Genomic DNA, 22,710 nt, shown 5'->3' with positions numbered 1-22,710 from the left:
ATTTTATAAAAATAAATGCAGACATAGGCAAGAAATAAGCAATAATTTGTAAAAATTCACATAATCCTGCAAGACATGAACTGTTATTACTATCCCACCTCCACCCGGCGGCACGGCAATTTTGCCGGAGTACATACACTATTACGGATATTACTATCAAGTAATAGTGCAGTGCTTATCAACATAATTACCGGCGTCTCGCCTCCGCATTTTGACTTTGTTGTGTATTATGTTCTGTGTCAATGTTAAGGAACTTCCTCACGATGTGACATGAGTATAATAATATACCTTTTTGAATTTCAACTACCAATGTGTTATCTAAATCCAGAATTTTTAAATTTTTAAAAAGAGATTGCGGTACTATTCCCGTTGCTGAAATTACAAGTGGTAAAATCGAAATTTTTTCTAAACACCAAAGATTTCTCATAGCAACGGACAGCTCTAAATATTTATTAATTTTTGTGTTATATGTCTGTGTTATATTATGTGAATTTGGAACAGCTATATCTAAAAGATATGCTTGCTTTTGTTGTTTATTTAAAATTATAATGTCTGGTCTGTTATGCTTAATATGAATGTCAGTTAAAATTGTTCTATCAAAATATAACTTGTAACTGTCATTTTCCAAACAACTTTCTGGTGTATAACTATAATGTGGTTGTGTATTCTTTAATAAATTGAATTTAACAGCTAAATTCATGTGTATAATTTTAGCGAATATATCGTGTCGTTAATTATTATTGGAGTTATAAGCTCAAGCATTCTTTTTTTTATTTCAAGCGTATTTATTAACAATATACAGGGTATTTCACAAGTGATAATGAGCCCGACGGAATTGAAAATGCAACCCACAATACACTTCCATATCCAGATTGCTTTGCAAGTGTATTGTGGGTTGCATTTTCAATTTCCTCGGGTTCATTATCAGTCCTGAAATACCCTATATATTGTATATTAAGGTGTTAAATATATTTATTTTTCAATTTTTAAAACTCATTTCCGAACAACGGAATAAATACGTCAATTTACTCCCCTTCTTGTTATTTTTGATGAACTACTTTACTAACATATTTAACGCTACTTTGGTACTCCTCATCTTGTGAAGAATCTGATTAATCGATATCCTCCAGGGCGGCAATTCAATTTTCTTTGATCGTTTCAGTGCTATCCTCTTCATCGTTTTCATCGAACGTTTTTGATGTGTTATCAGTGTTATCACATGATTGTCCCTTGCAAAAAGAACAAAGTGTAGAAGATGAGAAGACATGATTTGTAAGTCACAGCGCTAGTCACCTTTTCATAATCTTTTGTCATTTGTAGAAAACTTTCTTATGGAGAATTGAGTGACCAATGCGATGATATTTTTTAAAGTGTATTATTTTTAAGAATTTCCTAACGACGAGCACTTGTCTAAATAATATCTATTTTTGTATCACGAGATAGTTTATTGCTTTATTATTATCCAAGGTGATTCGCGAGTAATAATGAGCCCGACGAAATTGAAAATGCAACCCACAATACATTTGGAACGTAAAGCTGGATTTGGACGCAGTAAATATCCAGATTTACTTCCCAAATGTATTGTGGGTTGCATTTTCAATTCCGTCGGGGTCATAATTACTCGTGAATCACCTTCTGTATTTATCTTTATAAAATTAATTGTTCGGAAAGAAGGATTTTCGAATATTTTGAACATATACATAATACGTTTATTCACCATAGAAGTCCTTTAAAATTCGTCAACAAAGTATCACACCTTATGGACCTTCACCACCACATCTTGTCCTATATAAACTTAACTAGTTGCAGTAAAGTCATAAAGTTGGTAATAACACACATTGGTGTAATTTAAATCTGAATGATATCTTTACAGCCACAAATTCTCCAGCTTGATATGAGCAAGTCTTAAATTTATTCAGATAAGTATACAAAGTCTTAATCCAAAATAAAACAGCAAGAACCCTGAAAAACCTGTCGTTAAATTTGCAAACGCTGCAAGTATCAGTTTACAGCGTCATAAATAGTGCAACTTCTACAAGTGCATAACATATGTACACAGCTTCGCCTCGTCGAATTTTCCCCAGAAACACCTTCTCGCTTTCCTAAGCGATAAAAATAAAAATACAAGTATACCTCTTCAATTCGAGTGTTTGCCTAGGATTTAGAAAAGAATTGTGCTATTCGCTACGAAAGATAAAATTTGTCAAGCGGCTTTGACACAGCACCTCCGAGTGTTTCTTTACGAGTTGTGATTATTCAGTCCAGTGCGAACCAATCTGCAATCAGATTTATTGCTGCAGCTATTTCGGGATCGAAACCAACACAAAAAGTGCTGTGATTCCCGGGAGAAGTGTTCCAACACATCCAGCTTGACTAATTAACTTCGTTTAACGGTCTTTCCTCCAATTAAAATCACGTAGAAGCGTGGTAGTTTTTCTAGTGGTCGATAACACCGTTTCCGACTCGTTATTGATTTGATTTTTTTTGGAAAAAAGAGCGTTCCTTGTATTCTTTTGATGAAAGTTCAATTTGATGGGTTTGGTAACAATTCAAAGCATTCTACAGTTTTCAGCACTCGCTTTGCAGCGTTTAGTACGAGGTAAAGGGATGCAAGACGAGCTACAATGAAATATTTTAGAGGACCGTTGGAAACTTGATCCTTCGGAAATGCATTCAAAAGATCTGAATTGTAAAACAGTGAGGGGGAAATTGTAGCTCTTTTCAGAGTCGTAGAAAAAGTATAGTATTCTACTCGGAAGAATTACGCCACTCGCCGCGGCTCGTGACACAAAATCACCCTCACGAGTAATAGCCAGCATTATCCGCTCATCGAATAATATACTATTATTTCTCAATTGAAGCGGAAAAATAATCCGTTGGTATTAAATATTTTTCTGAGCTTGAGAATAAAAAGTTCTCCTTTCAGCCATTTTAATATTCTTTCTGCAATAAAGCCTGGCGCGACTTTCAAGTGGTTGTTACGAGTTGTAAGGCCATTGTCAAAAATTGAAGCGAATGCAAAGTTTTTGTGTTGGACGAAAAGTTTCAACATTTGTTTGGAAGTGAAATGGCACGGACTTTATGAAAAAATCGCGCGAGAAATTGCAAACTCGCCAAACTAATTTTTGTTTATCGAATAAAATGGTTCGAGTGGAATTTCATTCGTTTTGGGAGGTTTGCCGTAAATTGGAATGTAAAATGAGGCAAAATCGCCGCCGATATTTACATTTCGATGTAGAAAATCCCACTCGTGAGAATTTTACCAAGTCATAAATATGGGGTCCACGCATAAAAAAATGTAGCCTTAGGGTATTTTGTTATAAAAATTCATCGATGGAAGAGGAAAAAATACACAGCCGATAGGGTCAGAAAGTCACAAATTATAATTAGAAAAACGTGTGAAGTGAAGGCGAGCAAAATTAATAGCTATTTTCAATACAAGTGAGCAAAGTAGTGCATTTAATCACGAGGACGGAAGTTGGGTGTCCGAGCCGTAGACGAGGGCCCCAACCGGACAAGTGATTGCTCATGCGTGTTGAATCTCATTTTTTCCATCATCATAAAAAAGAGTCGCGGAATATAAACTCATAGCCCATGAGAAAATCCAAGGCCTCTACAACACACAAAACCAGTTCTATCCAAGTAATACTTTTTGTGCCAAAAAATTCATCTCAGTACCTCGCACTACGTCTTCATTTTCCAAATCGAAACTTAAAAACATTTCTTCTTGTTTTGGTTTCAAAGTGGAAATCCACCTTGTTCTCTTTAACCCATCCGAAATGAATGAAATTTTTTCCCGTGCTTTTTAGATCCTGCTGCAAATTCCTGCATAAAGCGCGCCATAAAACCCATAATATATGGTCCGTATATATTGTTTAACTCGTCAACTTTTTATCCTTGTACAGCAGGGAGCGAAGATATTGCGCATCGATCCAAAAACTATGTATTATAGTGGCAGCCACGTGTGAAGAATACCGCAGGCACAACATCGACCCGAATCCTCCGACGCGCCCTCCTCACCCGACCGTAACTAATTAAATAAAATATAGTTTTGTAATCAATTTAAAAGTTAACGGGTTCAGGTTAGCCTTCCGGGCAACCTGTCCGGACCATCATCAGGCATTAGTCGCGCATTAATCAGGGTCTAGCCCGGCGATAACGGCAACTCTTAAGGGAATTATCCGCCTTGTTTGTATAATTATGGCGGAACGGAGGGTGATTAAATAAATTGAGAAGCAGGTGGCAACTCGACGCAATTTTCCGTCCCCGTCCGACCCGTTGTTTTCGATTATTGATGGCGCGATTTAATTATTTAATGTCGATTTTGTGATTTATGCGACGGGCGAAGAATGAGAGTGACATTCACAACGATATGTGGTGATTTATGGGGACAGTGGAAAGCCCGATTTTTCATTTTAATTTCAAATTTCTTTCGCGCTGGCTGGATAGGCTCTTTAAATGGAATGACAGCGACTGGAGGGGGCGGCGCGACAGGTTGATGGTCCAAGTGAAAATCCATTATGTTCGCTGCTTAACAAGCTACATTTTCAGAAGGCACGATTTCCTTCCTCTGTTTTCCGGAAGAAAAATCAAAGAGGGGGTTCTATTTTAACTCGATTAATTAAAGTGTCGGTGCAAGGGGTTGATGACACGTTCGATACTAAATTAAAAATGTGTTTCGGAGTAATTTAACGATTTGCATGTCGAGTTTTTGACAGTTTCATCGATTGACATTTTTTTAACGACTTTTTTCTCTTTCAAATTTCTTTATAATGTAAAAAATACTGACGTTTTATTTATGGGAACTGTATCGTTTACTGCAAAGTAATAATTATAAAAGAAAACAGTTCTTTTCAAAAGCTAATGACGAAGATCACCAGGGAAACTTCTTTTGCTTGTTTATTGTTGATTATATTTTGAATACATATAAAATACATACAAGGTGTTATTGAAAGTTGTACAGATATTTTAACCACGAGCTACTGGCTTTGACATTTCACCGAAAAATTTGCTTACCAGTGGCGTCGCGAGCTGATAAACCACTACAGGTTTCTCTGAAATACGCGGCCAAATTTTAACCACGAGCTACTAGGCTTCATGTAGAACTCGGAAAAAATATCTAAAAAATTCTGTCAAAAAATAAAATGACATTTATTTTTTGAGCTACAATTTTTTTTAATTGCTTTTAGTCTTCTACGTTGTCAAACAACCTCTAGGTAAAATTTCGGCACATTTTAAAAATGCGCCCTGTATATCATATTTTATAAAACGTACACCAATGCGGTTTCCTTGTTTTCAAGCATATTTCCTATAGGTTACTTCGCATTGGCGTATATTTTATAAAACATGATATACAAGGGTGTATTTTTAAAATGTGCCGAAATTTTACCTACGAGGACAACGTAGAAAACTAAAAGCAATTTAAAAAAATTGTAGCTCAAAAAATAAATGTCATTTTATTTTTTTACATAGAATTTTTTAAATATTTTTTCCGAGTTCTACATGAAGCCAGAAGCTCGTGGTTAAAATATCTGTACAACTTTCAATAACACCCTGTATAACGAATAAGTTGAAATTCTTCTTTTAAGAAAATTAATTTTTTTAAGGGTATTAATATCTTATTTCCTATTTTGTTAAAAATATTTCATCAGATTTTTAATGCGTCTCCGTCAATTAATTATATTTAATTAGTATTAGAATTAAAGTCGAAAAGTTCTTGCGTTGGATTGGCCATAGTTAAGTCTCTAGAACACAATTTTCAGATTTATTGTAACTTAACTCATAAAGAAGATATTGCTGGTTATATTAAGTGAATAAAAACCACCATATAAATGATTTTTTTTTCAATTCTTGTTAAAGACAAAGTTATGCGGTAATTTATAGGTTATATCGATTTGTCTACAACATGTCTGTCTGTGACATTCGTGTAATTTCCAAGAAACCTTAAAATTTAATATTTTAGGAAAGACAATATAATTCCTAATTACCAGATTATTCTTTTTGTCACCGCTAATCCCTTGCCTACACTACCTGGTACAAAACCCCAAAATTTTGACCGTCGGGAGGAATTCGGCTGCACCTGTTTTTACAAAAATTTTGCCTGCAACTAATTTACTAAATTTTCTTTTACGAAATTATAATTTTTGTCCAGAAAGTGGATTTCAATTGGGTAATAAGGAGTTAAATATACGAATATATTTATCTAATTAGATGCTGCGTTTTCTTCTACCACAAGAACTCGTTCCAAGTGTGTGTTTTAGTAAATATTAAAATATCATGATAACAGGTCCATTATAAATTGTTAATTAATTTTTGATATTGATGAAATACTCTCCAGGCATCCAACCAAGCAAATATTGGATTTGTCGTGCGGGTTTAGTTGACTTACGCTGCAATGAGCTAAACTTTCCATTTCAGGACTTGGAATAACAAACACACCTTGCAAGGAAGTTGGGACTGGTGGAAGTGTGTTAACATTTAACTTAGATTTCAGTAGGAGTTCGAATGCGGTTACAAGAATTGTTGGAAGGTATTGTTGAGAACTGAGCGGCGGAGTATTGCAACAAGAAATGAAAATTCGTTTGGAATACTTACAACAGAATATCAAATAAAAAGTTTTTTTTTCCATTTCACGTTACAATATTACTTACCTCAAAGGCTGCTAAGAAATTCTAAATCTTTCTGCTGCAAGCATTAACTCGTTACAAAACAATTTTCCTCTGAAAAAATTGGAATAAATAGGCTACCTGCTCAAGCGAAATTGTACCTGCACAATAAACACCAAAGAAAGCGGTTCCTGTTATGTAATAATTTTTCGATCTTAACCACCTTGAATTTGACAGCTGTGATTTTGCAAATTCAGCTGTGCTTAACACTTAGAGTGCTAATATGTACTAAAGAGATTAGAACACCTGTTTATTATGAAGTCATAATAATGTCGATTTTGAATATATTATGAGATCTATAAAACACTAGTGGAGTTATGAACCCATAGTTAAACTGTTTTTATAATTAATTAGTTTAGAGAGAATTGAACAGTTTATTGAACATAGCTATTATTTAGAAGTAAAAATTATTCTACGCAAAAACTAATGAAAAAAAAATTCAAAATTGTTTTACTTAAAATGTTGATTTATGACATTTAGTTGTTTTTCAACATTATTACTACATATTTGGTGTTTTTCTTCACTTCTTTTTGGTTACTTTACCACTTTGTGAATCTGTTGAATATTGCAAAGAAAGTTAAATAAAATGTCAACCAAAAATGGCGGCACTAATTTCGTCGGAAGATGTTGAATAATTAAAGATTTTCCATTTCTCTGAATAATACATTTAGCCTTGTCATTATTATAACCACTTATTTTACAAAAAAAGATGCCCCTTTTTCGCATGCCAAATCATAGTGAGTACCAATGTAAGGTGTTCACTTCATAAATAACTGCAGATACAGAATAAAAAAGCCACTTCAAGTAGAAAATATAATATTTATTTTATGTAATTTATTACATCATCATTATTGGATATACACTGCAACTGTACATTTCTAAATTTACTGGCACATACAATGTAAACTACCTATACATCAAATTCTCTTCGTAGCTGCAGAGACGTTGAACTTCCCACATTAACTTTATGATATCTCTTATTTTCTGCAGTTTACAGCTTTTTAAATGTTCCCGACTCTCAACATGTTGTTTGACTTCAAACCTGCTGTCTGATGGTAACTAAAATAAAAGACAAATTAGTAAGTTGGAAATATCAGAAAATTTCACTTACTTCAATCGCACATGCAGTACAAACTACTCCATCGCTAGTGAAAATTATAACTGGCTCAATTTTTATGCCGACAGCCAAAGTTTTTCTTCGCAAACTCATGTTTTATTAAAATGTGGCAGAAATTCGAAACTTGTAAAATTTTGCTAACTGGCACTAATGTTCACACCTGATCACTGACCAACTGCTGACTGTCAGAAACTTATTAATCAGGTATATTTATATTCCCACCCACCCTTCACCTGCAGTTGCCCTTTTGTTCTTAGAAATGTTTACGCTTTAGGGACCTGGTCTTTTATTTAACAAAACAAAGGAATATTTCAACAGAAAATTTAGTAGGCTAAATCAAAACAAATAGTTTTCACAAATTGTATTTTGCAGATATTAAATTGAATCTAGTGCAAGCCGTAACAAGGATATCGTCCTTTCTGGAGAAAAATACTTTTATCCATAGTTACCAGTGGGTGAAGGTTCTCTTTCGTTCAATTCACTTTGGCTCATCGTTTTTGCTCATTGTCCTCCACTTACTGCTTTTCATTCACTCGTAAATGATAACGTGATCTTTTAGACAACATTTGGTACCTCGCGGCATTTGCATTTGCATCAGGAACATTATAACTCTTCATCATTTATTTCCACAATTTCCACAACATCACTTTATTGACGTTTGTTTATTTTGTTTTTTTTTTTTTTCATAGCAACAGATTCATCCGAAAATGTAATTCATTTTTATTTGAAATTTTGAGTACAAAGTTATAGGGTCACTTTCTAAGCAGGTATCGAAGAAAACCAAATACAGCACTCGAGAGTAAGGCTGCTTTCGTTCACTTGAATTATATCGCAATTCGCGTGAACGAAAGCTTTGCCTTCCTCACTCATACTGTAATGTCATTTTAGCATGATTTTAAATGCAGTTCTCTCAGTCGATATTAGAAACAGTCGCGGGATTTTCGTGTTCACTAAGCCATACTTTAAGTCTCTTAGGTTCAATTTTCAGATTTAATGTAGCTTAAATTGTATATAGGATATTGTTTGTTATATGAAGTAAATGAAAACAACGAATTTAGCAAATAATGTAAATAAATTTTCTCAATCGATATTAAAGTAAATGTAATTCTGTTGCTCAATATTCGATTTGTGATAATCAAATCTATAACACATGATATTCAAAGTGTTAGGAAGATATCCTTATATTTATTGAAGAAATATCCCGGCGCATCCACAGTTTCTGCAAAGTTTTATATACATATTTTTATTTTTTTTTAAATCGGATTACGTTTTGACAAACTACTTACAACAATTTAAAGCAAATTAGACAAATTAAAAATTCTAGGAGGACATTTTCTACTTCTTGAAGTCAATACTTTTCCCATTTCAAGTTAAAAATTTATTACCAAAGGATTCAAACAAATATGAAATTCTTTCTAGGGGAAACAATAATTCCTTGAAAAATAATCTTTCTTGGAAAAGATTGGAATGAATCAGCTACCTGCCCATGCCTAGTTCAACACCTGCATAAAAGAGTAAACAACCAAGGAAGCGGTTGTTGTTATTATAATATTTCCACTCTGGATTCGAGAGCTGTAATTTCAGATGGTTTTGAGTTGTACTTTGTACCTTGAATACTAATATGTACAAAAAATAAGAGAAACAAATCAAAATGGTGGTATTTAGAATGTGGATTAACAGTTTTTGCAGGCATGCGATATTCGTAGCAATTTATATGGTTAAACAGAGTTGCTTCTACACGCCTACAGACTCCTCCGGCTTGCCGATAGCTATTCTGGAAATATAGAAATGATATCCTAGTAGAAGACGCATTATTTCATCTGTTTTGATCATATTTTTACTATAAAATACAAGAAGATGTCATCTACACCTGGTAAACTCCGTTTCTGAGTTCGATGCCGGTGAGTCGGAAACCCGGGTTGACACAAATCAGTAATAATCATCGTTTAACACCCGCACGTGCAACTTTCTTTTGTGGGGAAGATTCTTGCGCTCGGTTTCGTTAACAAACTGGCCATCCTTGTCCTGAAAGCTGTGTGCGGGCGTAAGAGTGAGAAAACATGACGTTTGGAAGATGCCAGCTAAAGGATAGTTCGTTAGAGCAGGAAATCCAAAAAGTTGAATTGTAACATTTTTTCATGAAATGTTTTGGATGCACTGGAATCTGTCAGCGCTTCGGTCGTTTTATGGCTTAGCGGCATCGAACTCAGAAACATAGTATACGTCAGGTGTGGATGAGGTCCAGGACGGCTAGCCCTACCAGTAAATTTCACTTGCTCATTTCTTATTTGTTACCAATAAAACTACTAAACCGGTTATTTAAATAGAAATTGGATTTTACAACTAGAAACCATCCCTCGTAATGATTATTTAGGACCCTTAAATCAACCACAGATGAGACGCCAGTTCGATTTCCATCGTCCGATTTCCCGCTTTACGACACGCACTCCTGTACCATATCGTGCTTAATATTCATACACGCAGCAACTTTTTCATAAACCATAAATAAATCATTCTTTGAGGCGAATTTTAATTTTCGCAATACAGCTCTGTGCGATTTATCGCGTCCCAAACCGTTCAGAAAAACCTAATAAAGTTTTCAACATCCGCGTGTGTACAAATCATAAAGAATCGCTTCAGTTTGTAAGGAGCTTACAGTTTTCTCGCTCGTATTATGAGATGAGGAACCGGAAAAAGAGTTTTGGGCTGATATCGTGTTCCCATCAGGTAGGGGGATTTGCAAACGGCAAAAGTCGCAATAAATTGAATTTTTGCATGAAACTGATTTTTTTACCAATACTATTGAACCACAAAACCGCCAAATATCTCATATGCGCTCGCGACGAATTGGACTGTGTAATGTACAATTTAGCTTTGTCCTTATTAAGTATGTCAGAGATAAAGCTCTGTAAAATATGAACGATTAAGTCTAACATATGGAAAGTTTAATATAGGACTCATCTCTTCCATTAAATTATTAAAATATCGCATTTCGTGGCTTTATGGCTTTTAGATGTAAATTTACGTCGAATAAAATCCTCAAGTACAATTAATGTTTGTTGGAATTTTCCCAAGAGTTTGCTTCATAATTTAGTGGGAGATATTCGTTTACATTTCGGAAGTTTTCTACAAGTCTTATCAAAAGATTATAGCCGTGGAAATGTTATTAACTGGTAAGAGCAAGGAGACGCGGCACGCACACCACTAAATCAACAGCAAAGTGTCTCCGGTAAAAGAAACACGTAGTATAATGTACAATTTAAAATTTATCTCGGGGGGCGTAAAAATTTAACGATAGTGACAAAATGAAGTGATTAAATCAGTTGTCGGACGGTAAGTATTTTACAGCGCTCCATCTAATCAGGCACTCGGCTTCGCCTCACGCCTGAAATCTAGTTCAAAGCACACATAATTTTTGAAGTGAAAACTTCTTTAGGCGCACCACATATATTTCATTCCCGGGGAGTGATTAGTTTCATGCGTCACGTTAAAATCGTTCGCATCACGCTAAAATCGTTCGCAGCAAGCTAAAATCTCGAGAGTTAAAATCAATCTGTCGAGCGGTCTTAAGCACACACTCTTTTCTTTTGATTTGTTTTTTATAACCTGTCACATTATTTCGTGAATATTTAATAAATTCAGTATTTTACTAAGAAAACTAATGAAGTACCGGTTTATGGATAATGGATTCGCTACTACTGACTAGAAAGTAGTTACTTTGTCAACTCAAACTGATATTATCTCGTTTTTTTCTTATTTCCAGCTTCAGTGCCTGTATTTTACACAACACTAAATTGTGTTGTTGAAAATTCAGCTCTGGTTGCCCCAACCTGTTAAATCTCTGCACCAGTGAAAAGAGATATTTGCTTCCAGCAGTTTCTGCCGGTCAAATTACACCGTTGAACACAAAAAATGAATGTACAGAGTTTGTTTATTAGCAGTTTTTCAGAGAATTTATCACACATATGCCGGTTCACCTACAACAGCAGATACAAGTTAATCTTGTTTACTGATGTAAAGCAGCTGAAATGGAGCTGTGCCTGAATACACATATTTGTCATTAAATCAATACAGGTGTGACATGGTAATTAATTGAACTGTAAGGAATTGTGTTTTAAAATACAATAGAAGACAGTCAACAGTTACAAATGCAACATGCGCTTAAAGCACAACTTTTTTACAAGTGGGAAATCTACACGCACGAGTGCAGCAAACGTTGTAATCCCACCTGCAAATTAATTAGAACGAGACATACTCAGCAGGGATAAAAAAAAAGAAAAGTGTTTGTAAAAGGCAACGTCAGTATAGTTTTCTCAATTTGGTTGTAAGTCGTAAAATTTTACGACTTACAACAAAATTGAGAAAAAAATATATTTGTATTATTTGTATATAATTGGAATAAAATGTACTTACTTTAAAGAGATAACGTATTCACGATTTTCTCCATCGTTGTCGTGCTGTTCATCGCCAACCTTTTTAATGCACCCTACATTTTCCGCGATATTATAATTTAATTATAAATATACTCTCTCCCCGTGACAATTCATTCGGCACCGCTTCCGACAAATTCACAATGGCTGCGAAATCAGAACGAATAATCACAACACAACACAGAAAAGGACGACAATTTCCGATTTATTATCCTCGGATTAATTAAAATAACAAAGAAAACGCCAAGACCCGCGGAGTATTCACCCCTCGTGACAAATTGATCCCGAATTCGCGAACGGCGAATCTAATTTATAAAAATTGTAATAGAAGAGTGCAAGATAATAAATAAATGAAAGAGACAAGAGTTGTTGAATTAAAGATTAAATACAGAATTCCGAGTAGAGATCGTGTTTAATTGGGAAAGTTTCCGTCTCGATCCTTGTTCGACTTTTTCCAACTGTTTACACTGAGAGAGACCTCTTTTATTATGCGCTCCTGAGCTTTTGTACTTTTCCAAAAAAGTCCACCGTTCTGGATTGGATAGTTTATGGACACTCTGCAGAGCCGGTGGACATGACAAAGATATGCGACAATCATATATCAGGATTTAGTCGAGGACTTTTAAAACTGAAACGAGCCAGAGGTGTCATAATCAGGCTCATATTAGTCAAGTCGACGTCCAAAATTTTTTTTTGCTCACCTCAACAAGAAAGATTAAATTTTAACGACATCCTTGAAAGCTTCTAGTTTTATGCATCGAACTAAAAGTTACGACTCGCGGAGATATTAAAATGTCAAGTGCAACTAAAGAATAAGTGATTATAAAGTTTAGATTAAAATGTTTTCTGGTTAAATAATGTCAAAGTTAAATCAAGTCTGTTTTGAGAGACCTTGTATAAGTTTTTAGCGTGCCACGTCGATTACACTATTTTTTTAAATGGGAGTGGTCTAAAAGGGCATTCAACAAGAGAGTAGTTAAAGTCTGCGGTTTGTCACAGTTTTAAGCGAGCGCCGTGGCCGAGCGCCTAGCGCTTGGGTTTGCGTTCCGTATGTTGCGGGTTCGATTCCCAGAGCCGCCCAACTTGGTGTCAGTTTTTTTCGGGGGTTTTACCAACCATTACATCTTGATATGTGCGTGCAGAAATAGCATATCACAGATAACCGAATGCTATGGGTCAAGTTTCTAACATCCTTCCAGACCGCGTCCTGTGGCTATAAAAGTGAAGAACATTTCAGCAGCCAGCCGAAGAGAACCATGCTCCTCCGACAGATAAATGTCTCAAGACGTTAATTAATATAACCCCAGATTATTTGATTCTTGTTGGTTAACATCGCTGTTATCGCTTCCACGCTTCGGATGATGGTCGATTAGGAACTGGCTCTTCATCTCAGACCCATTTCAATCGGTTTGTGCATTGTTTGTGTTTACAGACCCCACTTTCCGACGCTCTCAAAACAATTTATCCCTACGTTGTTCTCTTTCTGACTTGTCACTACAGTTTAGTTGCGTCATTATTAGAAGGCACTCTAACTTGCCCCGTTCAACCCTCATCCGGAAGGACGATTTTATTAAATCTGTTGACACACGAAACGTCAGCGTGAACAACGCCGGCAAGTCGTTAAATGAGAAGTGTTATTTAGGGGTGGAAACGGAATCGGTGCACTGGAGGGTAAAAAACGTATTAACGAAAACAAACAGATTAATTTGGCATCTCAGAATGTTTACCATTGCTCGCAAGTAAATAACACTTTTTAAGAGGTTTTGTGGGATAAAATTTAGTTGTCATCCAGTTTTTTTTAATTCACTAGTGTGACTTTTGAAGCCCTTCAGTCCGAATACTTTCGCTATTTTCCGTTTTATTTCCCACTGTTGGGCCAACACGCTGAATATTTAATTGCCGATGTGAATTAAGAAAAAGCGCAAAGTGGCAGCAGTTCTTCAGGCTAAGCTCGCCCTCTTTTACTAGCCGTTAAAACGTTCATTCCTTTCCACTTTACGACATATTTTAATTAAAGTAGTGAATCCCGGCACCACATCTCGTCGTCATTCGGTTTTTATACGTCACAATTTTTCTGGAGGCTCTACTTTATGATTGCATTCTTTCCTTAATTGCGGCGTCATGTCCGAACCGCAGAATTAGAGAGACGCTTTTGTTATTTTCCGGAAGGTTTCCGGTGCGGCGTAATTGTCCATCAATATGCAAACTGCGGCGAAATTTCGTCAACAGCGTTTCCGACTCCAAACTCCGGGCGCATAACGGGTTCCGGTGGTGGGGCCGGATCGTTTCGACCGAAGAAATGAACGAAGACTGCTTGTTTGAGTTAGAGTTAATGGGGTCGGAGACTTTGTTCCTCAATTGGTGATTTCTTTGTTACACATTACACGTTAGGGCAAACGCACAAACTGCCACCGAGAGCTTTAAACCTCCATCTATTGCGGTGCATAATTCTGGACCAATTAGAGAAGACGACAGTATAGTTAATCCAATTTTTACAAGAGCTACTTCTACTGCAGCTAAAGGGCTTCGCTCTGAAACATCCGCAGCATAAACTTTAAGGCCAAGTTAACAAACCTCTTTACTTAAACATTGAGCGGGGTCTCAAGAGCAAATTACCTATTGTCAATTTTCCTGCGGCATAAATCTTTGATGCAAACAGGACACTTTGTTAACATTTCTTTTGTGGGATTCGAGCCCAGCTACACATTTTTCCTAGAATCGTGAAAAATGTGACAAGAGTGGTCGAAAAAACTGAGTTGGGTACATTTGTGTGTCTTTGGTAATTTCAAAAGCAACATTGATTCATTTCAACAGGTCCATAGATCACCTGTCCAGCTTCCAATGTTCGGGATCGGAAAATGTAAATATGCCGAAGGCAATTCCATTGGTTTTCCGGACCGAAAATCATAACTCATCGTTAAACCGTGAAAGTAAATGAGTCGTCGTAGCAGTGACACAAATGAAAAATTTGGTGAAAACCTGGTGAAATCGAAAAAAGCACATTTCTGTTCGAACATTCACGCTCTGCGACTTCCAACTTAAATACATTTTTGGTCGATTTGCTGTAAAATAAAAAGTGCGGAGAAGAAAATGAGAGAATTTATTAAATTGCAGCTTTCTTTGACAGATGTGAAGAATGGATTCGCACAAGCTTGGCCATAAATGAAACAGATTGCAGCTGATTGGAAACTGCGATTAAAATGGAATTTATAGTTTGTATTGCGATTACGACAGGACTTTAATCGTAGATAAAATTGGAGTCATAAATTACGAAGTGAAAGAGTGTTTCGTAACCATCAAAGAAATATTAAGCTGCAAAATGTTTTGTAGCTTTTTCTCGTAACCAAAATTACGACAGTAATCTGTGTATACAAAATTAAATAAATTATAGTTTTTCTTCAAACGTCAGTAAAATATGACATTATAGTGCTGGATTGATAACGCGAAAGTGTCATTTCAATGCCGTGACATCTAACGAGTTGACGAGCGGCAGATAAAGTCATTATCTCCGCTGTCGAGCGGCAAATAATAGTAGTTTATTTAACGAGTTCGTGTGTAATTTGAGCTTTTTTTGGCATGAGTGGGCCAGTTTAAAACTCGAGTGAAACGAGAGTTTTAAAGGTCCACGAGTGCCAAAAAAAGCCCAAATTACACAAGAACGAGTTGAATACAACGTTTTTTTGTTCGGCGAGCCCTCCAAAGGCTCCATATCGCTGAAAATCTTTAAAATTAGCTTGACGTTTCGTTTTGACAAGTTTATCAAAATCCGTTCACACAGGAGAAAATTCTCAAATTCTGACAGTGTCGAACAAAAAAATAAACTATCTGAATCATTTGAAACTCCTAACTCAAATTGACATATCTGACATATTGAAAGCTGCATTTAAAATTCGTCAGAGTCGGAAAGTTATAAGAATCAGTCTGTATATATTATACAGGGTGTCGCAAAATTAACGTATATTAAGTCGGGGGTTTGGTAGGGAAAAATCTCAGGAATCTCGAAAAAATAAAATAAAAAATATAGGGGAGGTCTTTACAAAGATATGGGTCTGAAGGTTCAAACTTTTCATCATGTTTTCTTCAAATATGATTATGTAAAATATTAAAATATAAATGAAAAGACATTTCTTGAAAAAACAGCTTTATCTTGAAAAAATAAAAGTTTTATTTTTCCAATTTTTGTTCAAAAGGGAAGTACAACATAGCTAGAATATTAATCAGGTACTTTTGAACAAATATTGGCATCTTTGATATTTTTTTCAAAGTGACAGCAATTTATTTTTAAACATTTTTACTTGGTCAATACGATGTCCCCTACTAAGCCCCGAACTCGGAATACGATAATTTTAAGACACCTGTATAGAAATCTTACACCAAAAAAGCTTCTCTGATATTCATCTTAATTACCAAACAAAAGCTGTTTTTCTTCTTTTAGTCGATTGCTTTTGGATTCTATAAAGTTAGAATCTATTAAGCCCTATTCAATTTTGCAGTTTCAGGTTTAGATAATATGTTGTGGTTAACACAATCGGATGTTTGAGAAATTCAAGATAGATTGCCCCGTGTAATCTCATCCTCAATAAATCTCTCACAGAACTTTGTAGTAAATATGTTTAGATGCAGCTGTTACGTTGAGATGGTGGTTTGCATAACGCTCCATAACACTATTATACTCTGTTTCTGAGTCCGATGCCGCTAAGCCATGAAACGACCGAAGCGCTGACAAATTCCAGTGCGTCCAAAACATTTCATGAATAATTAATTATAAGAAGCCTAGGCCATTCTACTGGTATTAAAATGATACGATTCAACTTTTTGGACTGCCTGCTCTAAAGTACTATCCCTTATCTGGAATGTTCCAAACATCATGTTTTCTCATTCTTAGACAGTTTTCAGAATCCAAGTATCTTCCCGCCAAAAGAAATTTGCATGTGCGTGTGTTAAGCGATGATTATTATTGATTTATGACAACCCGGTTTTACGACCTACCGGCATCGAACTCAGAAACGGAGTATATCTTATTACATTTAGTCTCCATATATCAGTATCTCTGCGTAAATACTGAATAACTTTTCGTGTCTACCAAACCGAGCAAACAAACATCATTATTGCAAACTAAAATTCAAACAATTTTCTTAATTCATCACTCAACCTGCGTTTGCTGCTTCGAAAACATATCAGATTCAACCTCATCATTTTAATTTACTGAAGTGTAATTTAATTTTCAGATTCTTGCACAAATTCCATCGCTGTTATTGATATTTCTCTGTGCCATCTAGTTTTCAATTTGCAATTTTCTGTGCTCTGTACCAGAACAAAACCAGCAGAGCAGTTTATTCCAACTCCTCTACTAATGATTAATTAAAGTACAGGCGAAGATTCGCTATTACACTGCCATAAATTACCAACTGAGTAACCAGTGACGTTGATTAACAACATCTTTGTTAATTAGCTTTGATAATGATTGTCGTGGTGAAACGTTCGGTTGCGGTTCATCAATATCGAGTATCATTCAGCTGATGCAAATTCCCCTTTGATGCGATTTGGAAAATGTTGCACACTGTGCTTTTCAGGACTCTTTTCCTCCAGAAGCACTTCTGTATGGAGATGGTCACTGTTCAAAATAATTAGCTTTGAGTGATGGTCCTATTTGACGTTAAAGGGTTGAAATTCGGTTATTAGTTGTGTTTGAGGCAACCAATTGATGTGATCACAAGAAATGGCAACCCTGTTAATTACACATACATGCTGACAGAATAATTTAATAGCGGTACAAGTGGGGTGGGTAATTTTTAATTCGCCAGTTTATTTGATTTTGATTTAATTCAGACTTTTTGGCGCAGTCTGATCGATGCCAACAAAAACAACAAAACTGCATCATGAATTTATTAGAAGCTTTGCAGGGCAATTAGCACCGATTTAAAAAAAATCGTGTACCAAAAATCACCCCCCGATGGGGACCAGAATGTGGAATTACATCTATTGAAATTTAGCTAAACCGAAAACGACCCCCAATCTAGGTTTAACAGTTCTCCAGCAATTTGTTCCACCCTTTCATTATATAATTAAGTAATCTCCTAACGGCGATTGAATTTAGTTTCATCGCACCGCGCCAGACTTTCATTAAAGTAATACGAATTTAAGATAATAACAGTGTTTCTGAAATTATGAATCGAGAAGTCTCCTTTATCGTAGTCATCAGGAGCCAACCGAAGGATTCGCTCCTGACGTCACGTTCTTTGTGCAGGAAAAGTCCTGTTGAAGGGCGGGAAAGTACGCAGGTAATTTGCTCTGACACACATTTTCGAATCGAAGCAATTTTTATTATTGTTCTGTTTACGCCGAAGCGCAATCAAATTTTTCTTTGTCGGTTTAAATAAAAATATTTTTTGAGATAAAGAAATGGGTAAGATATATTAGATTCGGCAAAGGTAATGGATTCCTTTATTGAATTGGAAGGGCGGACTACGATAATATTAAGGGGCGCCACACTGGAGGGCAAATTTAGTTTTAATGTAGCTGAATAAGTAAGCGAGAGTAGATTATGTAATAAAATATTGACTAAAGATTCAACGCGTCTAGTCTTTCTGTTCAAATAAAGTAACATTTATTCTTTTAGATGCTCATTTATATTTCCTTTTGTAGTTTTCGTCTCTTTCACCTCCATAAAAAAAATATAAAAATATTAATCGTGACGTTTTTATACAATACTCGCCTATCATTTGGTGAAATTGCAAAAATCACTGCATTCTCGTTAAATTATCTTTCAAATGATGTGCCATACGGGGATGTTCCTATTTCAAAAAATTTAAAGGGTGGCTCTGGGGGTGAGAAAGTATAAGTTACGTCAGATTCCAAAATTAACCCCTATTTGTTGTTTTTGTGATGCGGTTTTGAACTTTCCCATAGATAAATATTTTCATAAGTTATTTCAAGTCGTTGGTTTTCATTGGGCACCTGTAGAATGTGGAAATCTTTATAATCTGATTCGTTAATTTGTTGCATAGAGTTTGCTTTGGATGAACTAACTAAATATTTATACCAAGCTGACAATTTGTTACAATCAGTTTCCAATTGGAGAAGAGGTTTATTCGATATGACAGTGCTGTCATCTGCGTACATAGTTTGCTATGTGAGCAGTTGGTGATAGTTTGCTAACTCATTTCCATACAAACAAAATATTGCAAAATATAGAACGAAGTTCCGCAAAATTTTCATTAGTAGATTTTCCTGCATGGGGAAAAATTGTAAGTAATTATTATCCAGTCAATTTTTGTTTTCAGAAAATAAAAGATGAAAATATTATACTGTTGAAAAAAATTGACGTAAGAATTATTGATTCGTGTTCTTGATTAGGTGAGCGATCCTAATTCAAAATACAAAAAAATATAGAAACATTAAATAAGCATATAAATTAAGTAATATGATAATAGAAGCGTTGACTAAAAGAGAGCCCAAGACTTTTAAAGAAATGTTTTGACTTTGATTGATGAGTATGATTTTCAACACAGGTCCTACCAACATCAACACAACGTTTCTAACAAAGATTAGAACAATTCTTTGAAAAAATGATGCAAAGATATTCTAATGGTTCGAATAGGTTCGCTAAATAAAGAATTTTGACATTTAAATAATTTCAAATAAACGTTCTTAACAACCATTTATTGTTAGTTGTAAAGTTTTATATTTCTCAATACCTTGGTCGCCAAATTAACCCTTAAAAGTGGTAATGTACTGTCGCGAGCAATAAATTTTGGTCGTCAATGTCATTTCAAAATTTGGTTAGATTGTCACAAATTTAAAAAATGTCCCTGCCTGATTATGCCCATGTAAACAAAGTGTCAAAAAAATGAGAACAAAATGACAATTAATGTCATACAACATGATGATAGCTTGTGACATTTACGACTGTTTTACAATGCAGCATTTTCGATTGCGTCAAAGAATGACCTTGACGACCAAAATTTTGAAATTACTACTACTTTACTTTATTTTACCCTACGGGCTTTAAAGGATTCCTATACTTTACAGTTCTAAATAAACTTACAATTCCAAAATCATTCTTTTTTCTTTTTTAAATTAACCTACATTTTCTTTTATTCCCCACCCCTCTCCTTCTCTATCCTTTCCCTCCTCTTCCATACCTCTTTCATCCATCCTATCTCTCTTCCGTCTTCGTTCAGTATTTCTCCCCGTTCCTTTTCCTCCCTTTCTCTCATTTCACCGCATCCTCTCCACATGTGCTCGATCGTCTCTCTCTCCTCACGGCACATCCTGCACATTCTTTCCTCCTCCTCCATCCAGTACTTATTTTCTCTCTCTTCGTTCCCACATCTAAATCTCGCCATCATTTTCCTTTCTTTCGTGCTCTCTCTCCCCAGATACACCGGAACCTCCTCTGTCACGCACCTTTCATACTCCCTGTTGTACCTCGCTTCTCTGATTCTCTCCCTTCTCTCCTGCTTGTCCGTATCTCTGTCCCTCTCGCTCAGCTCTGCACACATCCATCTTCCTTCCGCTCTCATTCTTTCCACTTCCTCTCTGGCATACCCGTTCCTCCTACAGTACTTCTCTCTCTCCTTCTCATCCGCGTTCTTTTTCTTTTCTCTATAGCACTCAGTCAGTATCCTGCATTCTTCCCTTCCGCCCATTCTGTCCTCGAACTTTGCCGCTCTCTTTCCCGCTTTTACTCTCAGCTTGCTCCTCTTGCACTCTTCCCTCACTATGTACCCTGGTGTTTCTCTGTCCACTCCTAGCACCCATCTCAAATATTTCTCTTGCACCCTCTCCACCTCCTCCCGTTCCTTCCATCCCCATATCTCTGCTCCGTACATCAGCACGCTCTCCACCATGCTCTCGAACATCATCATTCTCCTCCCGAACTCGCCTCCCCACATTCTCTCTCCTATTCCCCACACACATCCAACTACCTTGTTCGCCTTCCTCACTACCTCTCTCACTTGCGCCCTGACTGTGGCCCTCTCGTTGAAGGTGTAGCCCAGGTACTTAAACTCGCTCACTCTTTCTATCTTGCTTTCTTCCCACTTCCACTCGCTCTCCTCATTCTTCCTCTTTCTCTTGCTGAACACCATCATTTTTGTCTTCTCTACATTCACTTCCAGCTTTTTCTTTCTCACATACTTTTCCAGGTTCCTCATCATTTCTTTCATCTCTCTCTCACTCTTTGCCACAATCACCATGTTGTCCGCAAACGCCAGGCTCCATACTTTCTCCCTACCCACTACAACCCCCCCCCCCCGCCTGCGCTTTCTTCAACATTTCGTCCACATCCGCTACGTATATCGTGAACAGCAGGGGACTGAGCGGGCAGCCCTGTCTCACTCCCTTTGTTGTCTCAAACCATTCGCCCTCTTTCTCTCCCACCTTCACCTTGTTCCTCGTTCTCGCATATATCTCCTCGACCTTCCGCACCAGCCATTCACTTATTCCTCTTTCTCTCATACATTCAAACATTTTCACTCTGTCAACCTTGTCGAACGCCGCCTTGAAGTCTATGAACAATGCGTACATCCTCCCCCCTTTCTTCCTCAATTCGTTCCTTGCTAAATGGTCCAGGATGTACACATTGTCCACAGTACCCCTTCCCTTTCTGAACCCTGCCTGACTATCCGGCAACACTCCCTTTTCCTCGATTTCCCTCTTCATCCTTTCGCTCAAAACAGACGCATACAACTTATACCCCGTGTTCAGGAGAGTTATTCCTCGGTAGTTTTCCGCTCTATTTTTCTCGCCTTTTTTAAAAATTGGGCAGATTACGCCTTCTCTCCAGTCCTCCGGGAATCCCTCTACTCTCCATACCCCATTCATCAGTTCCACCATTCTCTCTACCATTCTTTCAGTCCCATACATCCACGCTTCATTTTGCACCCCGTCCCATCCCGGTGCCTTTCTCTTTTTCAAGTATCTTATGTGTCTTCCCACCTCCTCCGTTGTGATTTCTGTTTCCTCCATTACCGTCTGCTTCTCTTTGCTTTGTGTTCCCACCTTTCCTTCTTCTTTCCTCCCTTCCAGCAGTCTCATGAAGTACTCTTCCCATTCTTGTATTGTTATTTTCTCGCTCACAGGTTCCTTTTTCTTCCTCTCTCTGTTTATGTATTTCCACACCTCCCTCTCTGTTCTTATTTCTTTTATCTCTTTCTCCTCCCTTTCCCTCTTCTGCTTCTTCTTCTCTCTACATCTCTCTCTGTATCTTCTTTTCGCTTCTAGGAATCTGCTTCTGTCAATTTCGTTCCTCCTCCATCCTCTCAGCGCCTTTACCACTTCCCTCTTTGCTTGCTCACATTCTCTGTCCCACCATCCATTTTTCTTTCCTGCCCCTTTCGCTCCCTTTACTATCACCTCCTTTTTCTTCGTCGCTTTCTCGATCACCTCCTTTAGCTCTATCACCATCTTCTCTATTTCCTGCTCCTTGAATGTTGCTTCCTCCAGTCTCCTCGACGACCAAAATTTATTGCTCGCGACTGTAGTAGTCAAATGA

At 36.6% G+C, this 22,710-nt stretch overlaps 1 protein-coding gene across 1 annotated transcript; it reads right to left on the bottom strand.

Moving 5' to 3' along the window:
• Window positions 1-20,308: 20,308 nt before the first annotated feature.
• LOC138125641 (golgin subfamily A member 6-like protein 22) lies at window positions 20,309-21,412 on the bottom strand. The gene has a single exon (XM_069041073.1). The coding sequence runs from the start codon at window positions 21,410-21,412 to the stop codon at window positions 20,309-20,311; it is 1,104 nt and encodes a 367-aa protein (XP_068897174.1).
• Window positions 21,413-22,710: the final 1,298 nt, after the last annotated feature.

The sequence above is a fragment of the Tenebrio molitor genome, chromosome 3 (genome assembly GCF_963966145.1).
Source record: "Tenebrio molitor chromosome 3, icTenMoli1.1, whole genome shotgun sequence".
NCBI lineage: Eukaryota > Metazoa > Arthropoda > Insecta > Coleoptera > Tenebrionidae > Tenebrio > Tenebrio molitor.
This window is presented reverse-complemented; position numbering and strand designations above follow the sequence as displayed.